This window comes from Protobothrops mucrosquamatus, unplaced genomic scaffold, assembly GCF_001527695.2.
Source record: "Protobothrops mucrosquamatus isolate PMUCROS unplaced genomic scaffold, P.Mucros_1.0 scaffold2302, whole genome shotgun sequence".
Lineage (NCBI taxonomy): Eukaryota > Metazoa > Chordata > Lepidosauria > Squamata > Viperidae > Protobothrops > Protobothrops mucrosquamatus.
The window spans coordinates 298,974-312,033 of NW_015388388.1; the positions used below are offsets into that span (position 1 = coordinate 298,974).

Here is a 13,060-nt window from a genome sequence, read left to right on the forward strand (position 1 = left end):
AAGGAGGAAAGAAAAAAAGAAAAAGAAAGGAAGGAAGGAAAGAAAGAAAGAAGGAAAGAAAAAAGAAAGGAAGGAAGGAAAGAAAGAAAGAAATAAAGAAGGAAAGAAAAAAAGAAGGAAGAAAGAAAGAAGGAAAGGAAAAAAGAAAAGAAGGAAGGAAGGAAAAAGAAAAGGAAAGAAAAAAAGAAAGGAAGGAAGGAAAAAGAAAGAAGGAAGGAAGGAAGAAAGGAGGAAAGAAAAAAAGATAAAGGAAGGAAGGAAGAAAGGAAGGGACAGTTGAAAATTAAAGTTTAAAAAGGTTTGAAGGCCAGGATGGCATGGAATGGCACGGAATGAATAGAGTAGAGTAGAATAGAGTAAGGAAAAAGATGGGGCACTTGCAACAGAAGTAGAGGAAATGGAGGCAGAAACTAAAACCGGCCCCAAATTCAGTCTGAAGATTCTAGTCCTCACGATGGCCAAAGCCAGATGAGGGTTGCAATCTCACCAAACCCAAGATGAGGAAACGGAGGCACCACATTAAAAGTCTGAAGATTCTAGTCCTCGTGATGGCCAAAGCCCGATGAGGGTTGCAACCTCACCGAAACCCAGAAAAGGGGCAGGACAGTTTTCACGAGAGATAAAGCTTAACAAGAGAAGCAGGAAGGCACGAAGCCGCCCTTGTGTTTTACAGACTTTCTGGCATGAAATCCCACCAGGACTGCCCCAATTTTGCTGGGCCCTCCTTCTTAAGCTCCCCAACCTGTTTTCTCCCCTCTATCCCGGCTGACCTGGGAGCTGAAGTCGTGCTGCTGCAGCTGCCGGCCTTCGCGGAGGTCCCAGCATCGGACAGTGTTGTCCAAACCGCCGGTCCAGAGTTTGGTGCCATCATTGGAAATGTCGATGCAACTCGCCCCGTCCGTGTGACCCTGGAACTGCCTGGAGGGAGAGGAGAAGGAGGGGAAAGAGGAGGCGGAAAGAAGAAAAAGAGAAGAAGGAAAAAGAGAAGGAAAGAAAGAAGCATTGGAGGAAGGAGGAGAAAAGGAAGAGGAAGAAGAGGAAGAAAAAGAGGGAGAGATGAATACAAGAAAGAGGAGCAGATGGAAGAAGAGAAGGAGGAAGAAAAAAGAGAAGGAAGAAAAGAAGCATGGGAGGAGGAGGAGGAAGCAGAAAAGAAGAACACCGAGGAAGAGGAGGAGAAGGAAATGAAAAGAGATGGTGGAAGAAAAAGGGAAGAAGCATAAGAAAAAGAGGGAAGACGAGAAGCATGGAAGAGGAGGAAGAAGAGGAAGAATAGGAGGAAGAGGGGAGAAGGAAGAGGAGGAAGAGGAGGAAGAGAAGTAGCATGGGAGGAGGAGGAGGAGGAGGAGAAGAAAGGGAAGAAGAATAGGAGCAGGAAGAGAAAGAAGACGGGGGAAAGAAGAGGAAGAGGAGGAAGGAGAAGAAAAGAAAAATGGAGGAAGAGGATGGAAAGGAGAAAGAGAATCATGAGCAAAAAAAAATATATATTCACATTCCACGGATGTCGCATTATCTTCAGGAACTCATTAACCAAACTCATGCACGTTCCTAGTCCTTATGGACATAAAAGTGTGCCTGAGTGCATTTCATAGCCATGCCTGCCAGAAATCAGTGGAACATCACAAAAAAAGCATTCCCTTGGGGTGGACTGTCTCCACCACTTGCAAAAGCTGAGAATATATCAATATCGGAGACACCCTATAAATAATTGGCATCCTTTTGATGACTTTTTTTGTTTTATGGAACCAGCCTTCCGATCACTTGTATTCCCTTTTAATAATAATAATATAATAATAATAATAATAATAATAGAGTTGGAAGGGACCTTGGATGTCTTCTAGTCCAACCCCGTCAGGCAGGAAACCCTATACCAGTGATGGCGAACCTTTTAGAGACCGAGTGCCCAAAAACTGGCCCCGCCCCCCTACCCCACCCCCTGCCCCACCCCCACCCCACCTGCCCGCAGGGCCACTCACTGCCTCCAGGGCCCACCGCAGATCGCCCAGGCAGCCCAGCAGCGCCATGGCATCCACACACCCTCTGCCCGTGCCCTGCAGCATCAACTGTGTGCGATGGGGCGTGAGGGCAGAGTCTTGTCTACGCTGCCTGGCTGCCATGTCCTTAGCTACACTGCTCCACGTGGGCCACGCTCGGGGGCGACTCCTCCAGGGGGGCTGCTGGTGAGGAGGGGGTCACAGGGGGAGGCAAGGCTGGGGCAATGGCACGTGGGCCCACAGAGAGGGCTCCGAGTGCCACCTCTGGCACCCATGCCATAGGTTCTCCACCACTGCCCTATACCATTTCAGACAAATGGCTGTCCAGTCTCTTCTTAAAAACTTCCAGTGTTGGCGCATTCACCGCTTCTGGAGGCAGGTTGTTCCACTGGTTAATTGTTCTCACTGTCAGGAAGTTTCTCCTTAGTTCTAGGTTGCTTCTCTCCTTGATCAGTTTCCATCCGTTGCTTCTTGTCCTGCCTTCAGGCGCTTTGGAGAATAGCCTGACTCCCTCTTCTTTGGGGCAGCCCCTGAGATATTGGAACTCTGCTATCGTGTCCCCCCTGGTCCTTCTCTTCATTAAACTAGACATACCCAATTCCAGCAACCGTTCCTTATATGTTTTAGCCTCCAGTCCCCTATTGGTTGATACAATGCAGAAAAATGGGAAAATATTTCAATTAACTATTAGGTTTAATGGCAATATTAAAATCAACATTAAGTTAAAACTTCTGCCTGGTCTGTTTTAAGAGGACCCCAAAGGTGAGAGGTGCCTTGGCCAAACTCCGTGACTAGATGGGTGCCTGGAGTTGGTGCTTTCCCACGCCAAGCGGTCACGGCAGCCCCTCGGATCCGGAGGAGAGTCCTTACCGAACCAGCGTTTGGTTCTGCAGATCCCAGACCACGATGTTGCCGTCGCTGCAGCAGGAGAAGCAGACTTTGGCGTCGGGGCTGATGGCCAGGGCGTAGCAAGCCGGGGCGGAGGAGGTCAGCTCGGCCTTGATCCGGGGCGTGGGGGCCGCCAGATCCCAGATGGACAAGGTGCTGGCTTCGCCCCCCACGATGAGGCTGTGGCCGTCGGGAAGAAGCTTGCAGGATCGGATGTAGTTGTCTCGGTTCTGGGAGGGGGGGGGAGAGAAAAGAGAAAATCAGGAAGGGGGGGAAGACACAGCACCCCCCCATCCCTTGCCAGGGGCAGGGGATTGGGCCCTCAAATCTGCTTCCTGGGAAAGATACAATTCCTCCTTTCTGGAGCCTTCGAGGAGATTGTTAACAGAAAAGTTCCTGGCTCCTTCGGTGAGCATTAAAAGCAGGAGAGCCGTAAAAATAAGACAGCCCGACTTTAAATCTAGGATGTCAGTGTAAAGCATTCATGCTATAAACCACCATAAGTGTTTCTGGGAAGGATGAGCATTGGCCGGAAAGATTTAAAGCTAAGGAAACAGCTGGGGGGGGGGGGAGAGGGAGGGTTTCTTTCAATTGGCTATGGAAGGAAGGAAGGAAGGAAGGAAGGAAGGAAGGAAGGAAGGAAGGAAGGAAGGAAGGAAGGAAGGAAGGAAGGAGAGGGGATTGAAAGTGGGAGTAAAGGAAGGAGGCAGGGAAGGAGAGCAAGAAGGGAAGGAAGGGAAGGAAGGAGAGGAAAGACAGGAAAGGACGGAAAGAGAAGGAAGGAGGAAAGGAAAAAGGGAGGAGAGGGAAGGAAGGGAAAAATGGAAAAGGGGGGAGGGAGGGAAGGAATGAAGGGAGATAAAAGAAGGGAGAAGAGACTGAGGGAAGAAGGAAAAAGAGGAGAGGGGACTGAGAGAAAGAAGGGAAGGATGGAAAGGGGGAGGGAGGGAGGGAAAGAAGGAAGGAGAAGAAGGGAGAAGAGACTGAGGGAAGAAGGAAAAAGAGGAGAGGGGACTGAAGGAAAGAATGGAAAGTGGGAGGGAGGGAAGGAGAAGAAGGAAGAAGAGACTGAGGGAAGAAGAAAAAAGGGACTGAGGGAAAGGATGGAAAGAGGAGGGGAGGGAGGAAAGGAAGGAAGGAGAAGGAGGAAGAAGAGACTGAGGGAAGAAGGAAAAAGAGGAGAGGGGACTGAAAGAAGGGAAGGATGGAAAGTGGGGGAGGGAGGGAAGGAAGGAAGGAAGAAGAGACTGAGGGAAGAAGAAAAAGAGGAGAGGGGACTGAGAGAAAGAAGGGAAGGATGGAAAGAGGGGGAGGGAAGGAAGAAAGGAAAAGGAGGAAGAAGAGACTGAGGGAAGAAGGAAAAAGAGGAGAGGGGACTGAGGGAGGGAGGAAAGGAAGGAAGGAGAAGAAGGGAGAAGAGACTGAGGGAAGAAGAAAAAAGAGAGGGAACTGAGGGAAAGAAGGGAAGGATGGAAGGAGAGGGAGGGAAGGAAGGAGAAGAAGAGGCTGAGGGAAGAAGAAAAAAGGAGAGGGGACTGAGGGAAAGAGGGAGGGAGGGAAGGAAGGAGAAGAAGGAAGAAGAGACTGAGGGAAGAAGAAAAAGAGGAGAGGGGACTGAGGGAAAGGGAAGAATGGAAAGGGGGAAGGAGGGAAGGAGAAGAAGGAAGAAGAGACTGAGGGAAGAAGAAAAAAGAGAGGGGACTGAGGGAAAGAAGGGAAGATGGAAAGAGGAGGGGAGGGAGGGAGGGAAGGAGAAGAAGGAAGATGAGACTGAGGGAAGAAGAAAAAAAGGGACTGAAAGAAGGGGAGGATGGAAAGAGGAGGGGAGGAGAAGAAGGAAGAAGAGACTGAGGGAAGAAAAAAAAGAGAGGAGACTGAGGGAAAGAAGGGAAGGATGGAAAGAGGGGGAGGGAAAGGAGGGAGAGAGGAAGGAATGGATGGATAAAAGGAAGGAATTAAGGAAGGAAAGGGGAATGGAAGAATGGAAAGATGAGGAAGGGAAGAGACAGAAATAAGGAGAAGGAGGGAAGAAAAAGAAAGATCTGGGGAAGGATCATCACAAAATCCAATCTAGACTCGACCCAATGCTTTGCCCACGACCATTCGGGGCCACTCCTGCTTCTTCGCTTACCAGGCAGTCCAGCTGCGCCACGGGGGTCTTGGTGCCCGGCTGCCCCACGTCCCAGACCTTGACGCAGCCTTTGCCCCCCGTGTAGACGTGCTGGGTGGAGTGGCTGATGGTGACGGCGCAGACCACCTCGCCGTGGGAGAGCGTGTGCAGCTGGCGGGCGTGGCGCGGGATCCCGGAGCCGATCAGGGCGTCGGGCGGGAAGGGCACCGGCTGCATCTGCCCGTCCGCGCTTACGTGGAAGGAGTAGGCTCTGGGGGTGGGGGGGGGGAGAAGGACAGACAGAGCCAAAGAGAGAGGCCTGCTTATAGACAACCTACAAAGGGACTGTGGGGAAGAGAGCCGAGCAGCTGGAATCGAGCAACATCTGGAAGACGAGATCAGATATGAAGCCACGCTCTCTGAAGCTCTCCGCCTTTGGCTCTGCTCTCCAGCTCTTTTTGACATTCAAGTCTCGCGCTTTCGGTCTCTCTGGATCTCAGCTAAAACGCTTAAAATTCTCCCCCTCCCCCTCCCCCACTCCCGGAGAGAGAGAGAGAAAAAAAGAACCCTGCAGCAATTAAGAGCAATTTAATAGTAGCTGGATGGATAAAGAGAGGAAGGGAAGGGAGAAGGGGAGGGGAGGGGAGGAAAAGGAAGGGAAGAAAAGAGGGAAAGGAAAGAGGGAAAAGAAGAAAGGAAAGGAAAGAAAAGGAAGGGAAAAGAAGAAAAATGAAGAGAAGAAGGAAGAAAAGAGGGAAAGGAAAGGAAAGGAGAGGAAAGGAAGGGAAGAAAGAAAACAGGGAAGGGAAGAAAAGAGGGAAAGGAAAGGAAAGGAAAGAGGGAAAGGAAAGGAAAGAAAACAGGGAAGGGAAGAAAAGAGGGAAAGGAAAGGAAAGGAAAGAGGGAAAGGAAAGGAAAGGAAAGAGGGAAGGGATGAAAAGAGGGAAAGGAAAAGAAAGAGGAGAGGAGAGGAAAGGAAAGGAAGGGAAGGAAGGGAAGAAAAGAGGGAAAGGAAAGGAAAGGAAAGGAAAGAGAGAAGAAAAGAGGGAAGGGAAGGGAAGAAAAATGAAGAGAAGAGGGAAGAAAAGAGGGAAAGGAAAAGAAAGAGGAGAGGAAAGGAAAGGAAGGGAAGGAAGGGAAGGAAAGAGGGAAGAAAAGAGGGAAAGGAAGAAAAATGAAGGGAAGAGGGAACAAAAGAGGGAAAGGGAAGGGAAGAAAAGAGGGAAAGGAAAGAGAGAAGAGAAGAAAGGAAAGGAAAGGAAAGGAAGAAAAGTGAAGGAAAGAGGGAAGGAAAGGAAAGGAAAGAGAGAAGAAAAGAGGGAAGGGAAGGGAAGGGAAAGGAAGAAAAATGAAGAGAAGAGGGAAGAAAAGAGGGAAAGGAAAGGAAAGAGGGAAGGGATGAAAAGAGGGAAAGGAAAAGAAAGGAGAGGAGAGGAGAGGAAAGGAAGGGAAGGAAAGGGGAAGGAAGGGAAGGGAAGTGGGAAGGGAAGAAAAGAAAAGAGGGAAAGGAAGGGAAGGGAAAGGAAGAAAAATGAAGGGAAGGGGGAACAAAAGAGGGAAAGGGAAGGGAAGAAAAGAGGGAAAGGAAAGAGGGAAGAGAAGAAAGGAAAGGAAAGAAAAGGAAGAAAAGTGAAGAAAAGAGGGAAAGGAAAGAGAGAAGAAAAGAGGGAAGGGAAGGGAAGGGAAGAAAAATGAAGAGAAGAGGGAAGAAAAGAGGGAAAGGAAAGGAAAGAGGGAAGGGATGAAAAGAGGAAAAGGAAAAGAAAGGAGAGGAGAGGAGAGGAAAGGAAGGGAAGGAAAGGGGAAGGAAGGGAAGGGAAGTGGGAAGGGAAGAAAAGAAAAGAGGGAAAGGAAGGGAAGGGAAAGGGAGAAAAATGAAGGGAAGAAAAGAGGGAAAGGGAAGGGAAGGGAAGAAGAGAAAGGAAATGAGAGGAAGGAAAGAAAAGAGGGAATGGATGAAAAGAGGGAAAGGAAAGGAAAAGAAAGGAGAAGAGAGGAGAGGAGAGGAAAGGAAGGGAAGAAAGAAAAGAGGGAAGAAAATGGGAAGGGAAGAAAAGAGGGAAAGGAAAGGACGAGGAAAAGGAAAGGAAGGAAAAGAGGGAAAGGAAGGGAAAAGGGAAGGAAAGAGGGAAGGGAAAGGAAGGAAAGAGAGAAGGAAAGGAAGGAAGTTTGGAATTTTTGCCCTGCATAATGTCCAGGACCTCCGTCCCGGAGAGGAGGGCCTTGATTCCTCCCCCCCGACGCTTTCAAAATGGATGCCAGAGATGCGGCTGAGCTTCACTTACGGCTTGGCAGAAGTCATGCCGGCCTGCATTCCCGCAGAAAGGCCTGAGGCCCTCAAATGCGCGTGAGGATCATAAGCGACCTAGAAGGACAGGAGGATCTTCGGTTAATGCCAGGGAGGACCCCCCTTCCCCGGCTAAGGGGCCTTCTCCCCACAGACTCACCAAAGGGGAACGCCCGTAGCTGCCCGTCCCCACGACGGCGGCCCCGTTCAGCTGGGGGGAGACCAGGTGCAGCCCGGCGTAGGCGCCGGTGCCCACCATGTCGCCGTTGACTGAAACATGGGCGACGTTAAAAGCCGCTTGATAGGAACTTTGGACGGTGAGCGGATTCCGCAGGCTCAAAGCTGGAACCAAAAGAGACGATTCTCTCGTTCATTTTCCCCAACGGCTTCAAATTCACCCCAAAACAGTGCTGCTCGGCCTCAGCAGCTTTAAAATGTGTGGACTTCACCTCCCAGAACTCCCCGCCGGCAGAATTCTGGGAATTTACACCCACAGATTTGGACTGAGGAATTCTGGGAGTTTTAACTCCACAGATCTGGACTGAGGGATTCTGGGAATTGAAGTCCACAGATCTGGACTGAGGAATTCTGGGAGTTTTAAGTCCACAGATCTGAACAGGAATTCTGGGAGTTTTAAGTCCACAGATCTGAACTGAAGAATTCTGAGAGTTTTAAGTCCACGGATCTGGACTGAGGAATTCTGGGAGTTTTAAGTCCACAGATCTGAACTGAAGAATTCTGGGAGTTTTAAGTCCACGGATCTGGACTGAGGAATTCTGGGAGTTGAAGTCCACAAATCTGGACTGAGGAATTCTGGGAGTTTTAAGTCCACAGATCTGAACAGGAATTCTGGGAGTTTTAAGTTTACATATCTGGACTGAGGAATTCTGGGAGTTTACGTAAACAGATCTGGACTGAGGAATTCTGGGAGTTTTAAGTCCACGGATCTGGACTGAGGAATTCTGGGAGTTTACATGCACAGATCTGGACTGAGGAATTCTGGGAGTTTTAAGTCCACAGATCTGAACTGAGGAATTCTGGGAGTTTTAAGTCCACAGATCTGAACTGAAGAATTCTGGGAGTTTTAAGTCCACGGATCTGGACTGAGGAATTCTGGGAGTTGAAGTCCACGGATCTGTACTGAGGAATTCTGGGAGTTTTAAGTCCACAGATCTGAACTTACGGTCTTAAAAGCAGGCCTGCATTTCAATTTAACTCCCCTTTCTCTCTCCATCACTCTCACCCACACTCACTTGTCCAATCTTAAACTTCAAAAAATAAGCAAGCTATGTGTTACACACTTTCTAAGTCAATTAACATTCTGGCCAACCACTTTTAGCCTGCTAGTAACTTTTATGAGCATATTGACAGGGGTGCTTTAAAACTGTCCTTTCATCAGTTCCACATCTTCCTTCAGATAAATTTGGTCTTCCACTTTATTATGTTTTTACTGCTTTCTTAATAGCTTTACTGGTGATGCCTTCCTGCCACAGATACTTTCCTCCCTACAAAAAGAAAAAAAACCTCTTTGCAACTCTTTGTTAATCCAATGGGAATTGCTTTAAGTTTCTAGTCCTTATGACATGCACAGACGTTTGTGAAACAGAACCAGGGCGATTTAAAACTGGCCATTTTAAAAATTATGAACTTCAGTAAAAAGGACAGTAGATTTATCTTCATCGATCAGATGCCCAGAAAACCTTTTGTCAGTGCGGCAAAAAAAAACAAAAAGAACCCAGAAATTTTATCAACATAATCTTTGTGCATTGCAGCAATAGGAAACTTTCTTTCAGTTTTTTTTCTGAGTTCTTCAGACTTCGAATTTATTTTTTATTTTTTTACCAAAAAAAGTATGTTTCTTCTTCACCCAGGGGCCGTATAAAAATTTGCCCTTTTTTTTTTTTGTAAGTTCTGTTATACTGCTGACTCCACAACTATTCATTCTGGCTTCGTAAGACTTCACAAAACAATCATACTTAAAAATTTTTTAAAACAGTTTAGAAAAATGGAGAGAGAGAAAGGGGTTGGGGTAAAGTGGGGAGATATTCATCTGATTCCTAATTTTGCATTTGCCTTTCATCAGGGACCCTATTATTAATTCCCACCCCCACACTACAGTTAGAAAACTAGCACCTGTGTGCTAATTTTCTCAATGCAGGGAGGGGCCTCAGCAATGTTGCAAGGTGTAATCTCCCCTTAAACCACTTCCAGCATCCCTTTTCACCCTCCACATTACCGAGCGACTCCACCGTCTGCTTCGCTACTCCTGGACGGAACTGGGAGAGGCTGCCAGACGATCCGGGCATAGGTCCATCGCCTTGGGAATTTGGGGTGTTGGACTTCAAACCGGGAGTAACTGCTTTCTCTACCTGCAAAATACTGCTTATTTATTGACATGAAAATGGAAAATTAAAATAAAAGGCTCATTTATTCGTATTCGACCCCCACCCCCCAGCTTTCCATGGTCCACACCGATCCTCAAATTATTTGCATTTCTTCCTGTTTATCTATCTTTGCCTGTTCGTCCATCTATCTATCTATCTATCTATCTATCTATCTATCTATCTATCTATCTATCTATCTATCTATCTATCTATCTATCTATATCTATCTATCTTCTGTGTCTGTCTGTCTGTCTGTCTGTCTATCTATCTATCTACTATATCTTCTGTGTGTCTGTCTGTCTGTCTGTCTGTCTGTCTGTCTGTCTGTCTGTCTGTCTGTCTGTCTGTCTCTCTCTCTCTCTCTCTCTCTATCTATCTATCTATCTATCTAACTATCCATCCATCCATCCATCCATCCATCCATCCATCCATAAATATGGTTACTCCTCAAATTACAATCACAATTGGGACCTGAGATTTCATTACTAAGCAAGGCACTTTTTAAGCGAGTGGTGCCTAATTTTATGAACCTTTTTGCCATGATTTAGGCCAGTGGTGGTGAACCTATGGCACGGGTGCCAGAGGCGGCACTCAGAGCCCTCTCTGTGGGCACGTGCGCCATCGCCCCAGTCCTAGGCCTTCAGCTGGGTTTTATAAAACCTTTTCGCTTTAGGCCTCCGCTGCCGTGTACAAAAAAAAAAAAAGGTTCGATCAATCAGTCAATTTCAACTTCTCGCGGGAAAAAAAAAAGATCTTGCAAAGTTGGAATTGATTGATTGAACTTTTTAGTCCCACCCAGTCTGCCGTTACCACCGCAGCCACACCCAGCCAATGGGCCACACCCAGCCAATGGGCCACACCCACCCGACACTCAACAACGCATAAGTGGGTTTTGGGTTGCAGTTTGGGCACTCGGTCTCTAAAAGGTTCGCCATCACTGATTTAGGCGAATCACTGCAGTGGTTAAGTGAACCCTGCAGTCGTTAAGCGAATCAGGGTCTTTCCTCATTGATTTTGCTTGGCAGAAGCCAGCTGGGAAGGTTGCTAATGGCCATCACCTGACCTTGGGATGCTGCAATTGTTTTAAATGCATGCCGGCTGCCAAGCGCCTGAATTTTGCGACTGTGGGGATGCTGCAATGGTTGTTAAGTGTCATAAATCAATTTTTTAAAAATGCCATTGCTGCTTCCAACCATCGTTAACCAAACGGTTGTAAGTTAACGGCCGCCTGCAAGAAAGTTTAACGAAGAGAAGGACGAGGGGGGACATGATAGCAGTGTTCCAATATCTCAGGGGCTGCCCCAAAGAAGAGGGAGTCAAGTTATTCTCCAAGGCGCCTGAAGGCAGGACGAGAAGCAACGGGTGGAAACTGATCAAGGAGAGAAGCAACCTAGAACTAAGGAGAAACTTCCTGACAGTGAGAACAATTAACCAGTGGAACAACCTGCCTCCAGAAGCGGTGAATGCTCCAACACTGGAGGTTTTTAAGAAGAGACTGGACAGCCATTTATCCGAAATGGTATAGGGTTTCCTGCCTGAGCAGGGGGTTGGACTAGATGACCTCCAAGGTCCCTTCCAACTTTACTATTATTATTATTATTAAGTGTCGCCCTCCTGAGAACGCTGCGGACCATTGTGTTCACCCTGTATTGCTGGAACGTGGGCGTTTAAGCGCCCCTTCCCCAGACGCTTGGGAAACACCGCTAGAAAAATGGTCCAATTTTCAGAATGTGACCTTGAATGCAGCTTGCGCTCAAAGGGGCCCCACGAAGCGTTTATCCTTGCCATACAAATCCTACATTTATCTGCAGAAAGAGGCCACACAGCATAGCAGAATCTGCCTCTGGACCGCATTTAATCTCATAACGCCAGGAAAACAAAGCAAGCTTTTCCAAAACAAAGCTGTGCCTCCAAATCTGTTTTAAAAAGTGTTAAAATGGCAGGGAAGGGGGGGGGGAATGGAAAAGGGAACAAAAAAACTCCCTAAAGCAGGACATGAAGTTGATTCTCTCCCAGGACTGGAAGTTTGCCAAGAACGTTACATGCATATTTGTAAAAATCTTGTTCTAACGATTTCACTTTTGTGCCATACGGGTAGTCCTCGACTTATGACCACAATTGGCACTAATATTTCTGTGGCTAAGTGAAACATTTGTTAAGTGGGCTTTGCCCCATTTTACGAGCTTTCTTCCCACAGTTGTTAAGTGAATCAATGCAGTTGTTAAGCAAATCTGGCTTCCCCATTGACTTTGCTTGTTAGGTTGCAAAAAGAGGATCATGTGTTCCCAGGACGCTGTAACCGTCGTAAATACGAGTCAGTTGCCAAGCGTCTGAATTTTGATTGCGTGACCATCGGGATGCTGCCATGGTTGTAAATGTGAAGAACAGTCGTAATTCACTTTTTTCAGGGCGGTTGTAACTTCAAACGGTCACTAAATGAACTGTTGTAAGTCGAGGACCATCTGTATTGTAAAATTGTTTTGATGATTGCACAAACTGTGCAGTTTTGCTTCGTGCAATAGGGTGCTTGCCCTGATACCATTTTCATTCATCTTGGATGCAGCTTGCATCATTGTAGGAAAGAATACAGAGAAAGAGGGCAGAGAAGAGCAACAAAGATGATCAGGGGACTGGAGGCTAAAACATATAAGGAACGGTTGCTGGAATTGGGTATATCCAGTTTAATGAAGAGAAGGACGAGGGGGGACAGGATAGCAGTCTTCCAATATCTCAAGGGCTACCCCAAAGAAGAGGGAGTCAAGCTGTTCTCCAAAGCGCCTGAAGGCAGGACAAGAAGCAACGGATGGAAACTAATCAAGGAGAGAAGCAACCTGGAACTAAGGAGAAACTTCCTGACAGCTAGAACAATTATTATTATTATTATTATTATTATTATTATTATTATTATTATTATTATTATTATTATTATTATTATTATTATTATTATTAATCATCGCACAGTCAGCCAGATGTTCAGACTGGATTTGGCATTTTTGTCTACCTATCGAGTCCTCACCAAGGACCTGGGATAGGCAGATGTGGATGTTTGATGGTACTACAGATATCGTCACAGGATGGAAGCAGTTCCTAGTAAGGCCGCCTTTTGCAATTGACTAATGGCGAATTTGTCAATGCCAATGGTGTTCAAGTGGTGCCCCAGTTGTTTTGGGATTGCACCCAAGGCGCCTATGACTATTGGTACCACTCTTGCTTGCCTTTGCCACAGTCTTTCTATTTCTATTTGTAGGTCTTTGTACTTTGTTATCTTCTCCAGTTCTTTCTCGTCTATTCTGCCGTCCACGATCCAGACTTTTTTGTCTTTCTTATCGACAATTGTTAAGTCCGGGGTGTTATGTTGCAGGTGCTTGTCTGTTTGAATTCTGAAGTCCCGGAGCAG

At 47.1% G+C, this 13,060-nt stretch overlaps 1 protein-coding gene across 1 annotated transcript in view; it reads right to left on the minus strand.

Moving 5' to 3' along the window:
- Nucleotides 1–13,060, minus strand: part of LOC107295329 (transducin-like enhancer protein 1) — a 76,114-nt gene that overhangs the window by 4,365 nt on the left and 58,689 nt on the right. Inside the window, exons 14-19 of the mRNA XM_015824638.1 lie at nucleotides 9,516–9,658; nucleotides 7,440–7,621; nucleotides 7,278–7,357; nucleotides 5,014–5,263; nucleotides 2,865–3,112; nucleotides 771–918 (exon numbers count right to left, since the gene is read on the minus strand). Of these exons, the coding sequence (XP_015680124.1) occupies nucleotides 771–918; nucleotides 2,865–3,112; nucleotides 5,014–5,263; nucleotides 7,278–7,357; nucleotides 7,440–7,621; nucleotides 9,516–9,658 (1,051 nt within the window). The remainder of the gene's footprint in view (nucleotides 1–770; nucleotides 919–2,864; nucleotides 3,113–5,013; nucleotides 5,264–7,277; nucleotides 7,358–7,439; nucleotides 7,622–9,515; nucleotides 9,659–13,060) is intronic.